Raw genomic sequence first — 23,694 nt, 5'->3', positions numbered from 1 at the left:
CCAGCTGAGACCGCCAGAAAAGCCAATTGCAATCAGGTCTGATTATATTCAAGCATATATGTATGTATTTGTGTGAGTATCTGCACACATTCAAGTGGGTGTCACAGCCTCTGCAACAGCGTCACAACAACAACCGCAGCGTATGCCTACTCATGCAGGCTATCATTGACATTGCCCACTGCCGGTACTCGGTTGGCAAACGCCTGCGGATGTTGCAAATGAGCTTGTGCGACATACAACAACAAAATTGTTGATGTTTTTTGCAGTTTTAGTTGCACAAACTTGTTTGCACAGATAAACATATATATGCTATATGACGAAGATAAGTGCTTGCCACAACTACGCCTTGACAATAAGTATGTTGCACGCTTTATAATTAATAATTGGCAATGCAATTGCGATAAGTGGTTGCCGAAGAGCGGTAAGCAATATAAAAAAAAGTTAAAAAATAAAATAAAAAAAAATAAATTTAAAAAATATATATTTAATATCAAAAAAATAAATAAAATTGAGTAAAATATTGTAAAAAACGAGATTGTCAATTATCGATAATGTCACATATATGTATGTCTAAGTTGCATACAATGAGCGCAAGCGCACCAACATTTGTGCGCCGCAACATGTGTTGATCGGTAATTATCGATTAGATGCAAACAATTTGATTGCGTTTATGGCGAAAAATTAGAGAGACACAACAAAAAGAAAACAGAAAAAAAACAACAACAACGAAATAATGCAAAATTAGACAACCATTTTGACAAAATAAAAGTAAAATGCGGTAATTTGTTGCTTGCAGCCTCGCCGACTAAAGCAATCAAATGACAAACGACAAATGGACATTGACAGGCGACTAGCGAGCCAAAGTTAAGCGGGCAGACAGATGGACATTGATATACATACATACATATAGATATTGTAGCTTGCAATGCGCATGGATACATCGTGCAGCAAGCGGCATGTGGCAAGTTCGCTATTTAGCATTGGCGGCACGTTTCGCATGCGTTCGCGCGGCACATGTTGCAGCAACATGTAGCAATTTACAAGCACTGGCCAATGATATACGTATGTGTACATGTGGTTGTAATTGTTGCCATCACCCGGCGAGGCGCAACTTGGGGATTAGTCACACACAGCGACTGGACTTGGAAGAAATATACATCAGTTTAACGCAGATAAAAATAACAATGTCACGGCTATAGATATATATATATATGTATATAACATATTAGTACATATACATATATACATATTCATGTAAATATGTATGCAGTTATTGCCGGTCAATTGGTTTGCGCCGCTTTGATTGATTTGCGCGCTTGCGCTAACCTAGCGTTTAACTATTGTCATTATAACTATTTTATGGCGTTGTTGTTGCTGCTATTAGCATTGCACTTGCTTTCTTTTATTTATTGTTGTTATTGTTATCTGCATATTTTTTCACCGTTTTGTTGCCACTTTGTTGGTGGTTATTAATCGTGTGAGTGACATGTAAACAACGTACGCAGTCGCAGTCAGCGAAAGGATGTAGAAAGTTGGAAGTCTCAGGTCTGTCTCTCTGTTGCCGCCTTTAGCATTTAGCAGTTTATGAAAAGCGAAAGGACCTCATTCACATACTTTCTAATCTATGTAAATTGTTTATTGGCAAAGCGGCGTCATTCGTGTCGTACGTAAATATAATTAATTTAATTATTAGTCGCAACAGTCTGGCGAGACGGTGAAAAAACAGTAAACTCCAATAAAAAGGAAGACAACAACAATAAATACAATGTATGCCTTCGTTTTTATTAGTGATAAAGAGCCAGGTGACGGTGTAGTACAACTATTTATACACACATATCTAAAAAGGTGGCCAACTATGCATTCAAATAGTGCCCTAAAACCAAAATCTATGAAAACGCTAGAGAAATTTTGAAATTATTTGCACATTTGAACTCAAACTCTGACTAAAAAGAAACGCAATTTCTGTCCCAATAAATTAAGAGCTTTTAGAATTGTTCCCTCCATAACTCTAAAGCTTTTAGAAAAGCGTATTAGATATTTCTTAAAGAATTTATCTGACAAAAATTGTATGCAGTTGAGCTCAATGAATAATAATATTTGGATTATAATTAATTTCTATTTAAGGGGCTATACCAGAGTGACATTTTCAAAAAATCGATTTTTTTATTTTTTTCTTATTCTATAGTTAATACTTTTAAAAATATCCTGTGAAAGCGGTAAGCAAAATATGTATCAATCAAATCCTGAATAGTTTGTGAACGGCAGCGTTCTAAAGAGCGACCGCCCGCAAGCATAAGCCTCCATAGTCAAAGCTTCAACGAAGCATCAAAAGTGTCAAAAACTAATATTTAATATACTTATCAGAAGAAATTTTTCTATATAGACCGATTCTCTGTGCGTAGATGGGAAATTTGTATGCTTACCTGCAAAGAAAAAAATTAAAAATTATTAGATTTCAATGAATACTTGATAGGATAAAATGTATAGACAATTTTTTTCTAAATCTAATTTAAAGTTTTAATTTTACTTATTTCATTTTGTATTTTTACTTATGTGAGAAGCTAAAAATTACAAATATATACCTGTATGCATATACACACTCCAGATTCAATTTAATATCAGTAAAGCTATTCAAAACAGCACCAACTTAAGACTCTTAGAACGAACAAATAATATCCTACAATCGACACGAACGTGCACTGCACTAAATGGAAAGCGACTTTAATCCACTTAAGCGCCTTTGCGAGTAATGCTTACATTGGTCAATGCGCTGCAACGAGATTACATAGACAACAAAGGTAACATTAGAGAGCTTCTCATGACACGCGCCCTCCCTCCTACCAGCCTCCTACCAGTAAGCACATACTGCACAATGGATCCAAGTACTGCAGTAAATTTCTTGTATATACTAAAAAACCAAGTATTGCACAAATTCGAAGTATACAAATTCCTTTGAAATCTACAAAATCCTTCTACGGCAGAGGCTCTTGTGCAATTGCTGCAATAAAAAAGTGAAGGAACACAGGATGTATGCATGGAGGAAGTATGCGAAAAGCGGAAGTGAAACAGTAAATAAAAAGAAAAACATGGAAAGAGCGGAGAAGAAAGGAAAGTTGAGGCAGCTCGACGGGACTAAAAATGCCATGAGAAAAGGGAGAAGGCGCTGAGTTCGAGACACTGCAAGAATGCAGGATAGAATTGTGGGTAATTGTAGGAAAACGGGAGCAAAATATGTATAATCAAGTATGTATGTATATATATATGAATGGTATATATATACATATATACTTATCTATCATGCATAATATATTTGTCGCTATTAAGGCAGGGAATGAGTAAGCCTTGTTGTAAGTGTAGGTATATACTTAAATATATACATAAATCAATAGAGCGGATAGGTACATAACTTTGCAAGCTTATATGCTTCTCAAGTATGTAAATGTAATTTCTCGGATAATTTTTTTAATTTATATGGTAGTCTTCATATACATATAACATTTGTTAAAACGTATAGCAAAAAATTAGAATATTTTATACTGAGGGCGTCTCATAAGCAAAGTTGCCACTTTTATTAGTTTCAAAAATTATGTATAACAAAATGTAAAAATATTAATATTACCATTGTTAATTAAAGGCATGGGTTATCTATTCAAAATTTTATTTTTACATATATCTTATCTTATGTGGTGGCCATCTGGATTAAAATATATATTAACATATACCATAAAAGCTGATGGAAAAGCTAGCTAAAACGTTTTTATATTAAAGACTAATAATATATATAAACGCATTGGAAGTTAAATAAATAATTAATTCAAAGAAGACATAAAAAAATAATAAGATAAATCAATTACTCTATGAACAGTAGTATTTATACCAATGCCATTGTTAATAAAATATAAAACCAATTTCCATTCATTTACATATATGTATGTTTATCATCAAAATACAATGTCTTCCTTGAACTTTTTTAATGCCGATTTTCTTTTTTTGTTTTTGCTCGAATTTTATTGAAATTATCATGCAATCCGAAATTTGCATTATCTCTCCATTGTCTTCCGCATATTTACGTGTAAATGAAAACGAATTTACATTTTGGCATTTATTAACACAATGGATTTTATATTGATTTAACAACAATATTACAATCGGTAAAATGTGACAACAACAACGAAAAACAATAAGAAACAACAACGAAAAGAATATGCAATAAGAAAAAAATAAATAAATAATGAAGGAAATATTTTAATTAATCAATGTATATATGTATATTAATATGAAAATACATATTTGTCAAAATAACAATACTGTTTTCTTTTCTTGTTCCTGCATTGTTCGAGAACCTCGAGAGTTTTGATTTTAAAAGAGTTTTGATATATCAGAAAACCTCACTATATTCACATCACATCACATTAAAACATAACAGAGATTGTGTTTTTATATTTTAATACTCTATACTAAAGTTGGCAACATCATGTTCTGGTTTTGATAGATGAAGGATCCCAACCTAACCTCAAAATCATAATATTTAGTAAATCATGTCAAAATCCCAAAAAAACTTATTTTTTTGCTACGCGCGAAAGGAAAACATTTCTCATGAAAAATAAGAGGATATTATTAATAAGCAAATGAAACAAGTGGAAGGAGTAAGTGTAAGCGGTATAAATAGGACTCAGAATGAGAAAATTGTGAAGACCAGGATATAGGCAACAATGTGCAAATACAAATTAAGTCAAAAATATTAGCAACAATTGCACACACCTTTGTATGTATGTAATTTGCACTGAAAATAGTAACTACAATAAAATGGCCTCACATTTGTCAAATTCGTAGAGTTTTCGCCACAACAATATGATTATCGTGTGCAAGCCGGATGAATATTTGGCACAGTAACAATGGCAGGCGATGGCGGTAGCTGGCACCAAAGGCATTTATATAATATATTTTCCACAAAAAAAATTGTTTTTTTTTTTTTTTTTAACAGGAAGCACTAATAAATATAGAGGACAGGGTGTAGTGAGGAATGTATTGGCATTAAAGGTTGCATGGTGTAGCCGAGTTAGTAGTTACATAGGCACAAACAAACATACATATGTACATATAAAATATATAGTGTAGAAATGTATATATTTAAATGCTAACATGTTTCCATAAGGTCTAAAGTACCGCCACTATTTGAGCTTTTAGTTGGGCTGGCTGTAGGCATTAAGGTACGGCATTCGCGTGGTACCTCACCAACATAGGCAATCAACGAGCGACTAACTATCACTCAAATCAAGCAGTTAGTCAGCAACTGAAGTCGAATATATATGGCATTGCCATGATAACGTCAAAACATTGTAAGGAATTTAAAGACAACACACACACAAGGACATGTGGCCAGGAATCGGCAATGGATACGGAAATCAAAAGTAAGCTAGTGGCATGCTAGCGGATGTGTGTATGTCTCATAGATTTGTTGTTTAATTGTGTTTGTTATATTTTAATCGGTTTGTTGGCCTAAATTTCATGGCATGCGTAAACAGAAGTTCGCTTAATTTTTATAATCTTTTTTTATACGCTTTTAAACGTTTGCGGAATTGCGATATACATAAAGGATGTGGTTTGTATGTGTGTATGTGTGTATGTGTCAGCTTTAAATTCTGTCTAAAGCATTTAAAATAATTTTACACTTTCTGCAATAAAAATGCATGGTCAATTGGTTAACTGTGAGAAATGTCAAAGCGCGACGGGTTTACGATGCGAATTCACGGTATTCGCAACTGTTCGTAGCTTTGCCATAGAAATCGTAAAAGTTGACATATAAAAGCGTTAAAAAGTAACTAAGCAACTTAGAAAGTTTAGCAACAAAAAATTATTACATAACACAAAGCAATGAACGAAGTGTAGAAAAGTGTAAAGAAAATACTCAGGAAGAGCATGGGTAAGTAGGAAGTTTTGTAATGAGCCATTGGTGTGTACAGAACGGTGAAAATCGTAAAAAATTAACGCATTTCGGCAAGACGTCGTCAGTGCACCCAAACACATACATACATATATACATAAGATAATTCTAATCAAATAAAAAATTAAAATGAAACACTACCAAGAATCACTAGCATTAATGCCGGTTATCGGTCAGTGCTTCCCAGCTACCGCAACACTTTTCATGATTAAAACAAAATCTCTTTCTTACAAAGAAATAAAAAAATAAAAATTAAATAATGAAACTATAATAAAACCAAATTATAAGAAATTAAAGTGTGGAAAATTGTTTGAGCTACCAAGAAAAGCAACAGGAAGTGCTTGCAGAAGCAAAAATATGTGAAAGCACAGCATCATAGAAACAGCAGCTAAGCAGCAGCTGAGAACACAAAAGATACACGATGGAAAGCGTTGCCAAGCAATAGCATTATGAATCCCGACACTTTGCTTAATTTTAATTACAATTTCACTGAACGAGAGCTGTGAAATAAGCTTAGGAAACGATTTGTGTTGGCTGCTACTGCGAATGGAATAATGTCAAGTCAGTAGAACAAAGGTAGTGGTGACTGGCGTACTTTTTTTTTGTTATTCTTCATTTTAAACGACTAACCGTACTTTTACGATGCGAACGTATGTGAAAATGTCGAGCGTAAAGCAACAAGTACAAACTTCTTTTGCTGCCATACATGCTGTACCGAAAAAAATTGGTTGCCATGTGGTAATGCCAAAGCAGATAAAAAAGCCTCAAAAGTCGTCAAATGCGCGATAAAACGCTGCGAGATAACTGGTAATAATTCATAGTTGGTAATAAATTTATGAAAATTTCCGAAAAGCTTTTTGTGTATGGTCATTAAAGTTTATGGTGGTTTAAAATCGCTACACATATGGGCAATAGTATATTTGAAACAGTAGCAGCGCCGTTATTATATTGCAGATAATAAGAAAAGTATGATTTTTTAAGTAAACTGTAGAGGAAAAAAATGAAATTTCACTTTGAAATTATATTAAAATCAATTTTTATGGAGCAAATCTTGTGATGCATGACAAATCGAAAGCGATCTCAACATAACACAATGGGGAACACTTACGTTATAGAGAAAAGTGCAGCAATTGATTTTGTCATAAAAATAAAATAAAACAAGTAAGGAAGGGCTAAGTTCGGGTGTAACCGAACACTTTATACTCTCGCAATTTATTTATTTAACTTTATTTATATTATATAATACACAATTTGACCCACATATTCGTCATATATATTGTATAAAGTCCATTGAATTAAGTTAGAATTGAGTCCATAATATTACGTAAGAAGCACCGAGGTCCTCATGTTCGATATTTGGGGCCTTGAAAACCTATGGTCCGATTTCGGCGATTTTTAGAATGGGGCTGCCACACTATAAACATAGCATTTGGTCAAAGTTCTGCACCGATATCTTCACTAGTGCTTACTTTATATATTGAAAAGTACACGATTCAGATCGACTTCAGAGTTCTGGTATATGGCAAGTAGGCGTGGTTGTGATCCGATTTGGACTATTTTCATATCATTGGGATGTAAGGAAACTATTACAAACCAAGTTTCATTGAAATCGGTCGAGTAGTTCCTGAGATATGGTTTTTGACCCATAAGAGGGCGACGCCACGCCCATTTTCCATTTTGTAAAAAAATTTTAGTGTAGCTTCCATCTGTCATTTCTTATGTGAAATTCAGTGTTTCTAACGTTTTCGTTAGTGAGTTAACCCACTTTTAGTAATTTTCAACCTAACCTTTGTATGGGAGGTGGGCGTGGTTATTATCCGATTTTTTTTTTTTTTTTGGATTGTATTAAGAAGTGGTTAAAAAAACGACTGCAGAACGCAGAACTGCAAACGACTGTACAAATAACCGATTTGGGGGCGGGGCCACGCGCTATTCGAAAGCAAGAAAAATTAAAAATTTTAGTTAAAAATAAAACAAATACCTTTTAGCTAAAAAATAGCAGTTTGAATGTTGAAAAAACGAAATAAAAAAATTCAATTAATAAAAATTAAATTTTTTAATTAAATAATTAAATTTTTAAATAATTAAATTTTTAAATTAAATAATTAATTTTTTTTTTTAATTTTTTTTCTTTTTTTTACTTACACTAAGGTCTTAAAAATACAACTAAAATGTTTCGAAATGAATTAAAACACTAACAAATACGAACTAATGTTTTCCTAAGAAATTGTAAATAAAATGCAGCGAAGCGCCAATGAAATGAATAAGGCGCGACATTTTACTTATGATTTATGGTGACATTGAAATATTGGTAGAACCGGAATTAGAAAATTTAAACTTACTTATGAATGTATGCATACCAAATCATTATAGATTAGCACCGCTTGGGTAATAGAAAAGAGTGCTGGTAAACTAGAGTATAGGTATACCATATGGCATAGACTATTTACCCTTTCAAGCGACTCGTTATAGTTGGCGCTACCAAGTAAAGAGCGTTTTTTTGCTGCGATTATAAAAAGTGATAAATCAATTTTCTATTTGCGTCCAAATAAAGCAAATAAAACACATAAAAGCGCACATTCGCCAAAATTAATGACCTCTGACAGGAAGTTAACACCGTAAAAATAAAACTATAAAACTTTGGAAAAAAAAAAACAAAATTAAAATAAAATTATAGAAAAAAGTAGACGTTGAAAAGCGAAAGTGGCACGCGCCCACAATATCTAAATACATATGCTTGTATATTGCTATATATGGGCACATTTTACGCTTTGCTAGTTAATTTGCGGTTAAAGTAAGATTCTCTCTAGAATTAATTACCCATTTATGTATTTAAATATGAGGAACTGTTGCATGATTGAATGACTTTGTTGATAATGAATTTATTTTAAATACGTACTTAATATTTCCAAACATGGCAATGCTTATTTTTATTGTCTGTCTAATGTTTTTGACATTGAAAGTAATGCTCTTTAATTTCTAGTGAACTCAGAACTGGAGAGTGAAAGTGAGCCGTAGAGATTGCTGACCCTGAACCTATGCTTCATTTTATTATAAATAAAGATAGTCAAGCAGTGGATGATATAACTGACCACAGAAGACCATAATTGCAATCTTATCTCAAAACCGAGTGTTGAGCGCTATATTTTTTCATTGTTTCTCAAGTAGAAATTCGTCAAGATTTGTATAGTGAAAGTTCTTCAGTAATATAATTTTTATATTTTTCTTGGGACCTTAATTAAGTTTCTTGAGATATGTATTTAGATCGTACAGAAATCACCAGTAAAAAAATATTTTGGGGTGCTTGAAGTACATCTATACATTCTTACGTCAAGTTTATAAGACTTTTTAATTTTTTGGGAGTCCGAAGATCATTAATTTTCCGGTTCTCCAAAAAGCTAGGCAAAAGAACATAATATTTTTGGACTAAAAAATTCAAAAAACAAATTTTTGCTGTACAAGGAGATTTTAAACCTTCCTATAATCTTCAGCATTTAATTTACATGAATCTTGGACCTTACTTCCTTGTATAGCAAATTCGTCTTCTCACTTTCCGCTACAAGAGAAAAAGAACGAAAGGCTTACGAAATTTTTGAAAACAAGAGCAATAACCCACACAAATTACATAAATAGCACGCATGGAAAACTATGGAGACTGTCGGGTGTATGTATCGTGAACGACAATACTAGGCACGAACACTTACATATGTAAATATGTATGTTGCATGTACTAACTGCATATTAAAAATAACTCAATGAAAAGTTATGGGTGCCGAAATGTGCCGACTGTTAGATGACATGCCATAAAAGTGAAAAATCGAGAACGAAAAGCCACTTAAAGCTAGCTCTTCCAAAGCTATTTATGGCTTTTCTTTTCAAAAATGTTCATTGTATATGTACATTAGGGTGGCCCTTATTTTCCAAAGTATTCCGATTCTCGATCGCCCTAGAAATATGAGAATAGACAAAAAACTAATTCTGTTGTTTTGAAATATGGAAGTCTGAGACATAAAAAATGCAAAAATTCTTAATTTTTCAGGATTTCAAGCTCCTTGCGTTACCTCTAAACATTTTTTGATTGACCCAAAACTTTGTATATACTAGTTTTTGGGCTATTCGAATATTTCTAGGGGGTGCGATCGAGAATTCAGAAACATTTTTTTTCCTCCATACAACTAAGGGCCACCCTAATGTACATAATATGTGTGTAACACATAAGGGATCCTTAGACATGAGTGAGTTTTGAAATAAAAGTTCCATGTTTGCTGCAGCTAATTTTAAGCAAACTGTAAGCAAACAGGCACAAATTCCATTTAGAGATGGCTTTAAAAGCTCCGTGGCTTAGCGGGAACAGTTAATTGCTAGAAAGATTAAGAAAAATATTTGCGAACTTCACAAAGTTTATTGGCTATAAATTGTGGAAGTTGAAAAAAGTAACTATACACAACAACAACAATAAACTGGCGTAAGTATTCTTATGATGGAATGATAAAAAGTAAAATAGGAGGAGATTTGAGTGCCACAAAGTGCCAAAATAAAGTGAATGTATGTATATAAAGCATTTTGCAAAGTTTTTCGTAGAATTCTGGAGTTTTTAAGTTTCCAGTTTTAATTTGAAAGACCGCACTGCAAGTGGAAGACGTGGGGCTTTTGGTAAGCAAAGCGCAACTTGTCACCAACTCTTAGAAGTGCAGTTTATTTTTGGCGATTCGGGAATATGAACGTGTTTGGCAGAACTGGCTGCTAGCTGCTTAACTTGATTATTGCACCCCGACAAAAGAGCACGCAAATAAATATACAAACACATAGTTCGTTGGCTGGCGACTTCATAGACTGCTTGCTTAGTCAGCTATGCCGATTATTCATGTACCATAAAATTGTTAAATGTACGAGCAGTAGTGCGACAACAAAAACAACAAATAGTAGTTAACTGGTCAAGGAAGTGAAATGGAGAAGAATAGCAGTAACAACTGGAAACGATTAAAATTTAACTGCCTACACACTAGCAACATATATGTATTTACATAGTATATATGTAGTACATACTGATATAGCCAACTGTAAGCAAGGAATGGGTTCATTGAACCCGCACTTGATTTTTTCGGCTTCGTATTTTTTGCACGCTTATGTTCTGCCCCACAAAGGAAAGCAAAAACCAGAAATCGGGCAAAATTTCAAAGGTAAATGCAATAAAATGGTCAAGGAAACTTTTACATAGCGCAAGAACATTGGAAAAGTCAAGCATACCGAGCGCATTAACTGTTTGATTTGAGTAAAAGCACAAAGAACGACAAGTATGCGGCGCAGGTGGGTCGAGCTTAGCTGAGAAAACAGCCTACTACAAGCATACATTTGCACAAACTCTATACAAACCAGTGACCAAGGCGAATTTAGTAATTTTCTAACGGCACGAAAATCAATAGCTCCGACTACTCTCTTACTCCTGTAGATACCATACGGCCGAACTGCAGCTGATTTGCGAATTCGGTTCGTTGTGGCGGCCGATTGTTTAGAATGCGGCATGAGTTTCGCAATGTGGCATTAGCAAGCCTACAAATATACAATCTGCATACGTATGGAAAGTAAGCCGACAGGAAGTGAGCGGACAAAGTGCTGGAAGTCGGTAACCCGCCGTTTGAGTGGTTTCAGTAAGCGTGAGGATAACTTGAAACAAAGAATATTCACTAGTTTGACGCTGATTGACTGTAAGAAACTTATATATACTGAATATATATGTAAATATCTAACGGTTTATGACTCCTCGTAGTCAAATTGTCGACTTTCGTTGCGCATAGACTAGACAGCGCGCGTATCAAAAGTTGACGAGGTTAATGCACTTTACAAGTGTGGAATTTTCAAAATTGAAAAGTCAACGAACGAACACACAGAAACATAGGCGCATCATGTGTGTGTGTATCTGCGGCCGTAATTGCTAGTTCTAACGCAATGCAGAAAAATCAATATTGACAGCTGGTAATCGAATAGCGTTGGAGATGCCATAATTAAGAACACAGCGCCAGACATGACTGATTACAACAACAGCAATGTACATTATATGCATATACACGTATGGATGGTAAAGCAAAGCACAAAAAGCTATAGATTTTTCTTTTAACAACAATGAACAACGCAACACACCCACAAAGCGTGCTACGCCGTCAGACAAACTGTCGCAACGGCGAGAAACCTTAAAAAATGATTGTAGTATGCGTCACATTAGCATACATGAAAAAATGACCACCCGCTGCCGCCCTCTCTGCCACTTATACGGCTGGTCAACCAACCTTAGTTGTTCGTGACGTGACGTACCGTTAGATAAACCGTAAAACGTGCGCAACGCAAGTCGCGTGTTTCTCAACAACATTTAATATATGTTTTTTTTTCGTATATACCTTTTTTCCAAACACGGTTACACGCAATCTAATAATGAAGCGCCAGCTGACGTACCGGTCAACACTGTTTCTAATGTTTTCATAGCGCTGTAAGCCTTAAAATATACCAACCAACCGATGTATGCAGACGGCTATACAACAATTTTGATAGACAGTTATTTTTAAGGGAAACAAATCAACAATGTTATGCACGAAGGCTATTGGACTAGCCGAATTGACCACAAAGAACACTCAAATATAAAATTGTTACAGAAAATTATGATCATTAAACCGGCGATACTGACGCTAGATCCTACGGACCTGAGAACTTATGTTTCGAATTATATGTTGTATTTAAAAATATATGTTGATATATCAACCGGATCAACCAGACTATCCAATCAAATGGCGTAATAATTTTTACGTAAATATAGCCATGTTAGGTCATCAGGTAAATGATAATCGAAAGATAATATTATATTTCAGTCCACAAACTTTAAAATAGTTCATTCAAAAATTCTGCGAAACCATATTTTGAAATTGATACTTTCATGAAACCACTGAATTTCAGTCGAAAAGATATATTTTATTCAAAAAACTTATGCCCGCACACATATGGTAAAAAATGTTATAATTATAAAATCCCACTCAGCAAAAAAAATCTAGGTGACTTCAGATCTAATACGAGTCATTTATAAAGTTTGAGTTCTAAAGGGATATAAAAAATTATAATAAGCAAGTGAGTAAACAGGGGTTGTTTGCATGTGCAACATTACAATGCATTTTTATTTTTGATTTAAACTAAAACGATACACGTCCACCCACCAGTAAGGGTGTTTTTAATACCTCCAATATAAACTGCGCGGGCCACAAAATTAAAAAGAAATTAAAATGAGGTTGTTATTTTAAAGCTTGTCGAGGGTTGACCATATGTTTTATAAATAATACTCTCCCCTCTAAGTTTATTCTAACCTCATTTCTCACCTCAAGCACACTTTCGCCATACTCTCTACTGCCACTATCGGGGTCAAGTAGTGCTGGCATCTTTGTATGGGTGCTTGCGGGGGCGAGCGTACGTTTGCTGGTATGTAAGTGTGTACTTCTTTATAATATAATAAAGAATAGTGTTAAAGTTCTCAGTTGACTTACGCGGTGGTATGAGCGTATGTGATAGCCCTACCTGATGTCTGAGTTTGGTGTGGGATGGTTTTATGGTATTACGTGTATATTCTCGGTAAATTGCTAAGATTATATTACCGATAAATGCTAACTAATGAATGTGTTTTTAATGAGCATTCAGCAGATAGTTGATTTCATTTTGTTTACCATTGGAGGGTGAGGCGGTTGTTGGTATTTGATATCAATGTAGAAGATATCAGGGTATAAGAGTAGTAGTGTAATGTTAAATGAGTTTTAAAAGTTAAAAGCTCTTCAAACGAACTTTTATGTAAAATCAATAAGTTACGAAAGAGATGTTTCTTGATATTTTCAGTGAAAGTTGCTTATTTTGTAGAGATCGCTAAATGGCGAACTTGAGACTCCAACATATCTACAAGAAGACCATACCCAAAGAAGACTATGTAGAACATCAATTGTATGGTAAAATTGGTGTTTACATCGCTAAATTCTATAGACACATAACAATAAGATAGTCTCAAGATAGAACAAGCTAAACGATCCTTTTGTAGTACAAAACTTTTCTAGAACGGAAGAGTCTTAACCCAATAGGAAGTATACAACTCGTGGAAAGTATAATATAGTGGAATAATACGACCTCATAATAGAATAAATAATAAAAGTAAGTACCTGTTAGGATTTAAGTTAAGTGAAAAATCACCGAAGGCTTTATCATGTGAATTTCAAACAAGAGTAAAGAAGTATTAGAATCCATTCAAAAAACTCCGTTAGATTGCCCTTACTGAAAAGTGCTGAGTCGCCTTGAGATACATTCTCTTTTTAATTTTCTGCCTTTAAACCATCTTCTGCAATTAAGCACTTACTTTTTGTATAACTGTATGCAAGTATTCAGAAGTTATTCCCAAATTGCCAGTAGCAAGTTAAAACACAGATCGCCGCTCAGTTGGTTGAACATTTTAATAGAAGCTACGAGTTAGTAAATTGACGCTTAGTACGATTGCCAGCCCTTTCACTTTAATTGCTAGTCTCAAGTAGAATTGGAAAGTCACTACCCAGCCGTACAAGCTGTCAGTCAATCTTCATATGGAAGCACATACCAATTTATTTATTTACATATGGAGTTAATCGGTTTGACGCTCGACTACTGTTTGCTTACCTCTTTTTAGTTTTGCCAACATTGTAGAGTTCAACATGTTTGAATGCAGCGTATGTGGCCATTTTTGTGTTGCTTATTTTGATTTTTTATGTAGTTGTATATAATTTAAATGTTAATTGCACAATTGCAATGCTGACACGTTAAAGATCGTTGACTCAGTTGATTTCGGATTTCCTTTCGTACCTCTAATTGATCAAAAAAACCTCGCCGGATGCTACGTCGTTACGTATGCAGTTGTGGTAAGTGCTCTACTGGAAGTTTCTTTAGCTTTCTCAAGAAAGTAATCTAAAGTCGAGCACAAAGAAACAAAAAACGCTTGAGTAATGTCTTTAAGGGAGATTGTATCAAGGAAATTGTGAAATATTTCCAAAGTTTTAAACAAGGACGAGGCATTATTGAGCGCAGAATTCTGATAGAATTTTTAGAATTCCACACACAGTGACATTTCATGCCACAAAGTCTATTTCATATATTATCATTGCGTATCCTCGTCACTTGTCACATATCAGCTGTCAAGGATATGTGTGGGATGTCAAAAAGTCAGCGCTGACTTTGAAAAACAGACCAAAAAAAAAAATAAATGGTACGCCATAAATGCCATTAGAACTCCCACATTGCGGTACAATCGAATTGTTATACTTGAAAAGTGCGTAAACTTTTGCAGGAAGTCGTAAAATCAATACCGCATATGGCCGGAGAGACCAAAACTTTGCATAGATACATTTGAGTGGGTTGTACTGTGGCAGGAGTAAAGCGTAAAAAAATCATTTACGTTGAAGCCAAGTGCACAAAAAACAACGACCAAAAGCTAAATGAGCGGCGAAGAGCGTAAATCGTATCCTTGAACAGGATGTGAGCGCAGCGCAGCTTTAAGCGCTATTGAATACAGCTGTGGGATGCTGGCGGCCATTTGGCTGCACGAGTATAATGCGTAGGCCAGCTGCAATGCTGCTGCGTTACACCACCAACACTCCGGCGATGTTATGAGATAAAACTTTTCTATATGTGGCGTTGAGTCCTTTGGAATATTTCACAATTTTCTATTCAAGAATTTTCACTTCTACTATGTTTTATCGATGTTAAACTCACAAAGAAACCAACACTTTACGTTTGTAACCAAGAACGTATATTTTAACGGTTATTGCTGTAGCTGTAAACGCGGCAGGATAATACTGAATATTGAGCACACTTCGAAACTGTTTTCGCTTTTCTGCACGTTTTCGTTTGAATATAGTAATATTTTACTTTGCCTTAAATTTATTTGGATATTTGGAAGATCTTTAGAATTTCTTTAATTTATTAATACTTTATACTTTTTTATTTTTTTATTAAATAAATAAATATTTCCTTTATATGACTGTTCGTGCGTGAATGCGTATTATGCGCTTTTCTTTTTTCCTCTGTTGTGAACGTAACGATTTGAAGCTTTCGACTGAACCGTAAATGGAAAAGTGGAAAACATTTTATATTATATCGATCCGCATGGCATGAAGACACACTCACGAGAGCGCACACAAATGCAGAGAGTAATGCGGAAAAGCGCTATGCAACACCACGGCACGAGCAGAAAAGCAGTGGTGTGATTAATGTGCCAGCCAGCCGCCAGAGAGTGGCAAGTAAAGGCAGAAGCAACGGGAATACGTAAACGTATGCTCGCTCGTGAGTCGAGAAAAGTCAACAAAAGCAGCAAGCATTGCAGTCAAAAAGCCGCCTGGTGGTAAACAAAACCGTCTGATGTTGTCTGTTGTATGAGCGAGCGTACAACTGAGCGAGTAAAAAGCAAAAAGAAAATACTTTCTTGTGGCAGTGACTGAGTAACAAAAACATCTAGAACAATGCTACGCTCTAACGAAATTATTTTGGGGATTACTATACGGTAATAAATGTGGATACAGAATTTTCTTTTTTTTACTTTTTATTAGCAGTCACAAATCAGTTGGGTTTTACGGTACAGATTGGCAGCTGTAGCGCAGCTGATTTGAAGAACTTCACTTATGAGATACTTCTGACCAAACTTCGAAGATATATTACAGCTTTTGTTCAATATTTTTTATAAAGAATTTTAATAATTGACTTATCCTTGTGTTTAGTAAACATTTTTCATATCAAAATTTCCAATTGGAATACTATTAATTGCAGTCAAATAATTTATATTTTTTAAATATTAAACCAAATAATTCTATTATATTATGATTTGTTCGATTAATATAACCTAACCTTTTTGTGTGGTTCAAAACCACAAAAAAAAATTAAAAAAAAACTGCTGGCAACACCAGCAAGTGTCCCAACATCGCAGAGCTACAATTTCTCCAAGAACATTATGATGAGCAGAGTGTTTACTATAAAGCGCGCTCCCACAAACTCTCGTACTCATTCATCAAATATGTGCATATGAGTGTACAGGGAGTGCACAACAAAAACAAAAGCAAACTCATATGAGTTGTACTCAGTAAAATGGCAACACATACAGCTGATTTGTGGCCGCTTTGTTGTTTGGGGCTTTGCAGCGCTTTTGGCGTAGCGGCACATATTCAGTGGAGTCAAATAACAAAAACAATAAACAAATACAACAACGCCGCCGTCGGAGCGATGCGCATTGTTGTCTGCATTTGTTGGCCTAGGTTGTGCTTAGATACTTTTACACACACACACACACATTCGAAAATGATGTTGCTGATGCTGTTGAGCACATATGTATGTATGGTGAAGCCGTGTATGCCGTTAGCAACATCTGTAGCGCGTGCCAAAATAGCTGGCAACATGTTGCTGGTGCGCACGATGACTAACATTGCATGCGGTAGCGCTTGTTGTTCTTGTTGCTGCTTTTTTTCAAGCACTGTAGTTCAATAACCGGAATATGGTGTCACGTTTTGTTGTCGGTTATTTTGTAAGACAATTTTTTATATGCTTATTTGCAGATGCGTATGCGTGTGTAGAAATGTTGCTTGCGTGCGTGCGAAGCGTAGGCGCAGCGATTATGGTGTATACACACGCACATGTAGTGTTGTTGTGCTGCAGAGCTTGCTGCAATGCTGCAGGTGTTTATTTTTTGCAAATAAATACATATATGCATTTTTTTTGAGAGCGTGAGCATTTGCGAAGTGGAGGAGAAAAATATCAATAAAAGCTCGTTCAAATATGCAACGGAACGGAAATGAACAGTTATGAAAGATGCAAACTATGCAAATAGAAGATGAGCAAAAATTAGAACGCATTAGAAAATTAGAAATGTTAATACTTTAAAATCTAATAGAAAATAATTAATTCGAGACGTGGAGATCAATAGATGATTCCAATACCAGCCTAATATGACCTTAAGCGAGTGAGAAGAGGACTTGTCGAGCAAACTCCAGAGCAAATAGCTGACCGAAAATCAGTCAATAGGATTGAAATAATTTCCATAAGAAGATTTAAAATATCAAGTGATTAAAGTAGACAGACTTTTTCTAATAGCCTCTTTTTAACAGATCACTGTCATGTTTATTTTGTTCAGTATTGGTTGGCATGTTGGCGGTGAGAACGCAACCATCAATGACGACAAATATCGCGCCATGATAACCGACTATTTGACGCCTGATCGTAATCTCGACGACATTTCAACAAGACAGCGCCACTTCCTACACATCGCATCAATCAATGGATTTATTGAGATAACACTTCGGTGAGCAGATAATTTAACGTCGATTGATCACCAAGATCAATATCACACCCTTGGACTTTTTGCTGTGGGGACATGTAAAGTCTAAAATCTATTCAGACAATCCCGCTTCGATATTCAGGTATTGGAGCAAAACACACACCACGCGTGTTACTCGCCAGTTACCATTCGAAATGCTCGAACGAGACATGGATGGACCATCTGATACGTAGCCGCGGCCAAAATTTAAAAGTGATAATCTTTCAAAATTAAATGCCAAAGAATGTTCTTTGGAATGATATTAAAATTTAAATGTTTGTTCTGTTTTCTTTAAGAAAGTATTGAAGCCCGAAATGGATCGCACTTTATACTGTGAGGTTTGACTAATATATTTCGAAGAAGCAATGACTGTATGTCTGATATCTGATGCTAGACGAGTAACGAACTGAACTGCCAGGGATGTCACATAGAGGATCAAAACCGAAAACTTGAGGTAGCATCGAGAAGATTATATGAGATTCAATATGCAGCACGACTTGTTCCCCTGATATTCATCTTTAAGCGTAAACCTTTTCTGAGCATGAAAAACTGCTACATAACCTCAATTCAATAAAAGCTTAAAATAAGATGCCATTATAGGGAAAGTGGCTGAATTTATAAAGAAAAATAGTAAAAGGTGTTCCTCACCTCAGCCACTGGATAATAAATAACCAGCTTAAATGGCGAGACTATCATGACAATCTAACCTAAAAATTACACATTTTGAACAGCTTAAAACTGGATATGAACACAATTTTTGTTTTATGGATTTTCGCTCATGTCAACTCAACTGCAACAAAAGCATTTTCAATTTCAAACTTTTATGTTTTGTACTTGAAGCAAACAAAGAAGAAAGAAAGATTTACTGAAGATGTGACTCCCACATAATTATTATAAAATTTATGATCACTTTCATGGGTAACACGGATACTGCACTCAGTAAAAGGCGTGGTAGTAAACAAGCGAAGTTACTACTTGGTGTTTATACTAAAGAAAGAAAAAAATAGCAAAAATACTAAAAACTGCGAAAAAGTAGACAAATGTTGAAGTTATTTGGGATAATAACGGAGGCACAAAATCACTTGAAAATGCGTTTTCCATTTTACATTGCAGCGAAAAAGAAATGTAGAAAAATGCGAAAAAGTCAAAGTATGACAATAAAATACTCTTACGACACACACACACATGTGCAGTTATTGCAAAAAGGCGCAGCAGGCAGACATACAGTCAGTAGGCCGTCGACGGCGACCCAGTGAGCCATGTGCTTGTAGACTTACGACAACTCTGCTCTGATCGACACTGCGCCCACTCACACTACTTGCAACAAGACATCTACACAACTTACAACGCATCTGCACACCCGCATTTTCACCTTCCGTAACGGCGTTTTGGGTTGCAAACAGCGAAAATGAGTGCATCATTTAACCCACAAAAGGCAGCTGTGGATATTGAAAGTAAAATGCGTTGCTCCACTCCACTCAACTAACTACTAGCCAGCCGCCCACATTACAACTACCATATTTGCATATGTATATATATGTAAATATTTATGTAGATATGTATGCTGTTAAAAATTTGTTTGCAATTTTCGCGTCTGTTTGCACTTACTATTCACATAGGCGCATGTGTTTGCAGTTAGAAGACGACACAGCGGCGCGGGCGGCAGCTATCAACAGCAAGTGATCTCTTTGAATCAACAGCGCGTGTGGCAGATAAATCACTTTCATCATCAACAAAGGCGGTGGTGGTATGTAGCCGCCGTTGGAGTTATAGTTGTAGTAGTAGTAGTGGCAGTAACAACAACAATAGTCATAAAAGTGTGGCAAGCGACTAAAATATGGCAGGCATAACAAAAATGGAAAACTAAGTGCCCAAAAACAACTACAACAAAATAATGGTACTATCTGCATATGTGGCATCAACCATGTGCAAGTGTGTGACTATCAGTAGCAAATTAAAATACGATTTATATTTAATTTGTTTGTTTACTTTAGAATGTGATAATACTTTTTGGGTTAAATATAACTGTAAATGTCATTAGATCTTATGTAGGCGCATAAAATGAAACATTTGTTTGTTACATTGTAGACAGATATTGAAGAAAAATACTAACTTGCAAATAGAATTTTCGAACTCAAATGAATTAATGCTTTATATTTTCCCAGAAGATAACCTCAAAGCAGATAAGACTTCTTTGAATAAAGCAGTTCAAATAAATATACATACACATATGTGGGATCGAAATATAATACATAGTATGAATATCTAGAATAATAATAAGACAATTTCATCAAACGGAATTTTATCAGCTTCCGGCACCAGGTTGGTTATATAAATAGTGTTTCACCAAGATAAGAGTCCAGTTAAACAATTACATCGGTTCCCGTATAATTTCCACCATTTTTTGTTCCTATATAAGCTTTATAAATTTGGTCTAATGGCACGATGTTAATCGCTACAACAATTTTAATAGATATAGAAAAACAGAATATAATTTACACACTCTTAATTGAATCTATTAGCATTTTCTTCAACACAATTTGCAAATTGACTAAATTAATTTTCTGTTTTCTGTCTAAATCAATAATGCAGCAAATCTGATATACCGAGAATGTAAACAGACTTGTATAGTATTTTGGAGAAATATGGACTTTTTAAACTAAAAACGTTGTGAATTTAGTTACTACACAAAATTTAATTGTGTTTATTGTCAAGTCTATATAAAGACTATACACATATGTGGCGTATTTAAATGCGAGTACTATTAGATAATTAGTGGATGTTTTCATGTTGTTGTTTTGCATTATTTTTGCATTCATGTGCAACTTGACACCAAAAAGGCGTACGAGGAAAATGACAAAGGCGCATGTAAAAGTGTACATACTTGCGAGTGAAGAGCCGCTCATACCCACGAATAACAGAATAGTATACATAGAGTCCTACACTCTAGCTATAATTAGAGTATGCGAAGCGAGAAACTAGTGGGAAAAATTAAAATAAAAGACAAGTGAGGAGCGAAAAACTGGAAAATGCCAGAAATTGTCATGTTGACAGCTGAAAGCTGCGCTAAGTGTAAGGCGGCAAGTGCCAACGCAATATATGGGCTGCTAGAAGGCTAAATGACTGGCGGCACACAAACAGAGGCAACATACAACTATTTGCTACCACTTTCGCCCGCCGTTTTGTTTTTGTGCTTTGACACTTTGAACAAGAACAAGTGTCTTTCTCCAAAAGCGCTGAATGTACAGAAAAGTGGCAAACACATGCGTAGACATTGTGGCATCCGCATATAGACAGGTGATTGCATAATAGTTGCATACATAGTGCAAATAACATAGTAGAATCATATGCAAAAACAGAAATAAACACGCATGGTTACATGGCTTTCGACGGATGACAGCAGACATCACTGTGTTGGTAAAGGCAGCACAAACGGCACACACACGCTTTCCTCCAATGTGGGACGCAGCAAGAAAGGAACAGTGCGTTAACACTTTATGAGTGGGTGACATGCGAACCGAGGGGCGTATACAGGTGGGTTGGCAGCAGAAGTAGGAAGAAATGTGATACTGCGTGGCGCATTTGACAGCGAGCGAGTGTTCGGAGTCTTGCGTGTCAAGTGGCCGCAGTATGTGTCTAATCTTTTTAGCATCATTTTAACAATCCATAAACTTTACATTTTACATATGTATGTATATGTATATACATAACATGTATATGTTTGCAACGACGTCGAATTTTTTAGAAATGTGTGTCGACATGTGTTGTTCTAGCTTCTCATTAACCGCTAATGAACTTTTCAGACGCTCAGATTTAATGTAACTTCGTTATTGGATAACCATATTTGTGGAGTACACGAAGTGCTGACTGCCAGTCGGTCGCCAAGTTTGAGTATTTTTTTTTATACCTCTGGAGACTCTTCTGATTCGCTTAAAAATTTGGTAAATTATGTTAAGGCTCGATCTCACAAGTTGAACTCTGTTTGTTGTGGAGGACTGATGAAAACACGAGAGCTTAGAAGTCTGTAGTAACTAATTCTCTCGACAGTCGTGGTAATAGAGCTGAAATGAAAAGAGTGCTCGGCCAAAAGTGACATCTAAAGAGTAATTCCAAAATAACAATGACAAAAATACAGAATTGACTGGAAAGCTACCATGGAAAGTCTGACGAGGCGCCTAACCAAAAACTAATTTAGTCGACAACTTAAAACAGATGTCTTAACCTTTTGGCCTGAGGTTGTTCTTAGCTTCGAGCTTCGAAATGACTTGAGATTTTGTGTGGTCTTTGCTCTATACTGATTTAAGTTCCGCTTTTACTATTTAAAATAATTCGTAATTAACGTACGGTCCATTGATATCTTTACGTATTAAACTAATGCAAATTTTGTAGTAATTATTTTTTATGCAATATATTATTTTCTAAAAATAAAATTGCATAATTTTAATCACAACTCAATTTCAATTAAATCTAATAATAACTACGGTCATAGAGAGCTCAAAACAATAACAACAATCAACGGCGACAGCAATTGTAATTTGCTGCCACTTGACAGTACGGGCATTGCTAACACCGCTTGATTTTGCCACTTTTGCCGCCGATAAAGTTGCAATTTCATGGAGGAAAAGAAATTTCTGCAAACGCAAAATTATTGTCTGTAGAAACACAAACAACTTCCGAGTCATCAGTCAATACAATTACGAACAATGAAAAAAAACGATTGGAAAATATACAAAAAAAAATTAGCAACAAATCAAGCGCGGCGCAAACGTTCGAGGGAATACCGCAATAAAATTGTAGCGCAAAAGTGTTGTAATTATGGTCATTGTCGTTGTTAATCAGTAATTAGTTTTCCACGTAACGCCCGGTTGGCAACACAGAAGCCGACACTGGCCGTTCCAACTAGGAGGAGTAGACAACGCCCGAGCGACCACGGTCACTGCCACTGTCATTGCTGCCGACGACGCCGACGATAGCAATTGAGCTGGTTGAGCCGCGCGTTCAGGCCAATGCCACTGATGTCTGATATGCCACACTTAAGTGTTGCGCATGACGTTCTTCCTGCCGTCATTGTTGCTTTGGTTGTTTTTCCTTTCGCAGACCATCCTTTCGAGAAAAAAAACAAAAGTGTAAAAATTTAAAGTGTGAGTTGAAAAAACAAAAGTTCAAATGAAGTGTGCCTCCTACATTAAGGCGTTTCCTACTGCTGTGCTCCTTCTGTCACTAGCCAACAACTCTACCTTGTCTTTAACTTTTGTTTTTCTTTCCACATCAGTGACGGTTTTCTTCGTTGGAATGTTTGCAATTACTCGGTTTTTATACATAACTACTTTTTTCTTTTGATACATCAACCAAGATACTGATACCACTAAGCCTTACATACATACATACATATATGTATATGTATTTATCA

General features: G+C 35.3%; 1 protein-coding gene across 11 annotated transcripts in view; it reads right to left on the bottom strand.

The window, feature by feature from the left end:
- Window positions 1-23,694, bottom strand: part of Jupiter (microtubule-associated protein Jupiter) — a 144,563-nt gene that overhangs the window by 41,047 nt on the left and 79,822 nt on the right. Inside the window, exons 1-2 of one of the 11 annotated variants that reach the window (XM_054233260.1) lie at window positions 15,698-16,060; window positions 14,609-14,893 (exon numbers count right to left, since the gene is read on the bottom strand). The exons of 8 other annotated variants lie outside the window; for them this stretch is intronic. In XM_054233260.1, the coding sequence (XP_054089235.1) occupies window positions 14,609-14,670 (62 nt within the window). In that variant the 5' untranslated portion in view covers window positions 14,671-14,893; window positions 15,698-16,060. Of the gene's footprint in view, window positions 1-14,608; window positions 14,894-15,697; window positions 16,061-23,694 lie in introns of those variants that run through there. 2 more of the 11 variants (XM_011192938.3, XM_011192940.3) reach the window with 2 other exon arrangements.

This window comes from Zeugodacus cucurbitae, chromosome 2 (assembly GCF_028554725.1).
Source record: "Zeugodacus cucurbitae isolate PBARC_wt_2022May chromosome 2, idZeuCucr1.2, whole genome shotgun sequence".
NCBI classification, from domain to species: domain Eukaryota; kingdom Metazoa; phylum Arthropoda; class Insecta; order Diptera; family Tephritidae; genus Zeugodacus; species Zeugodacus cucurbitae.
This window is presented reverse-complemented; position numbering and strand designations above follow the sequence as displayed.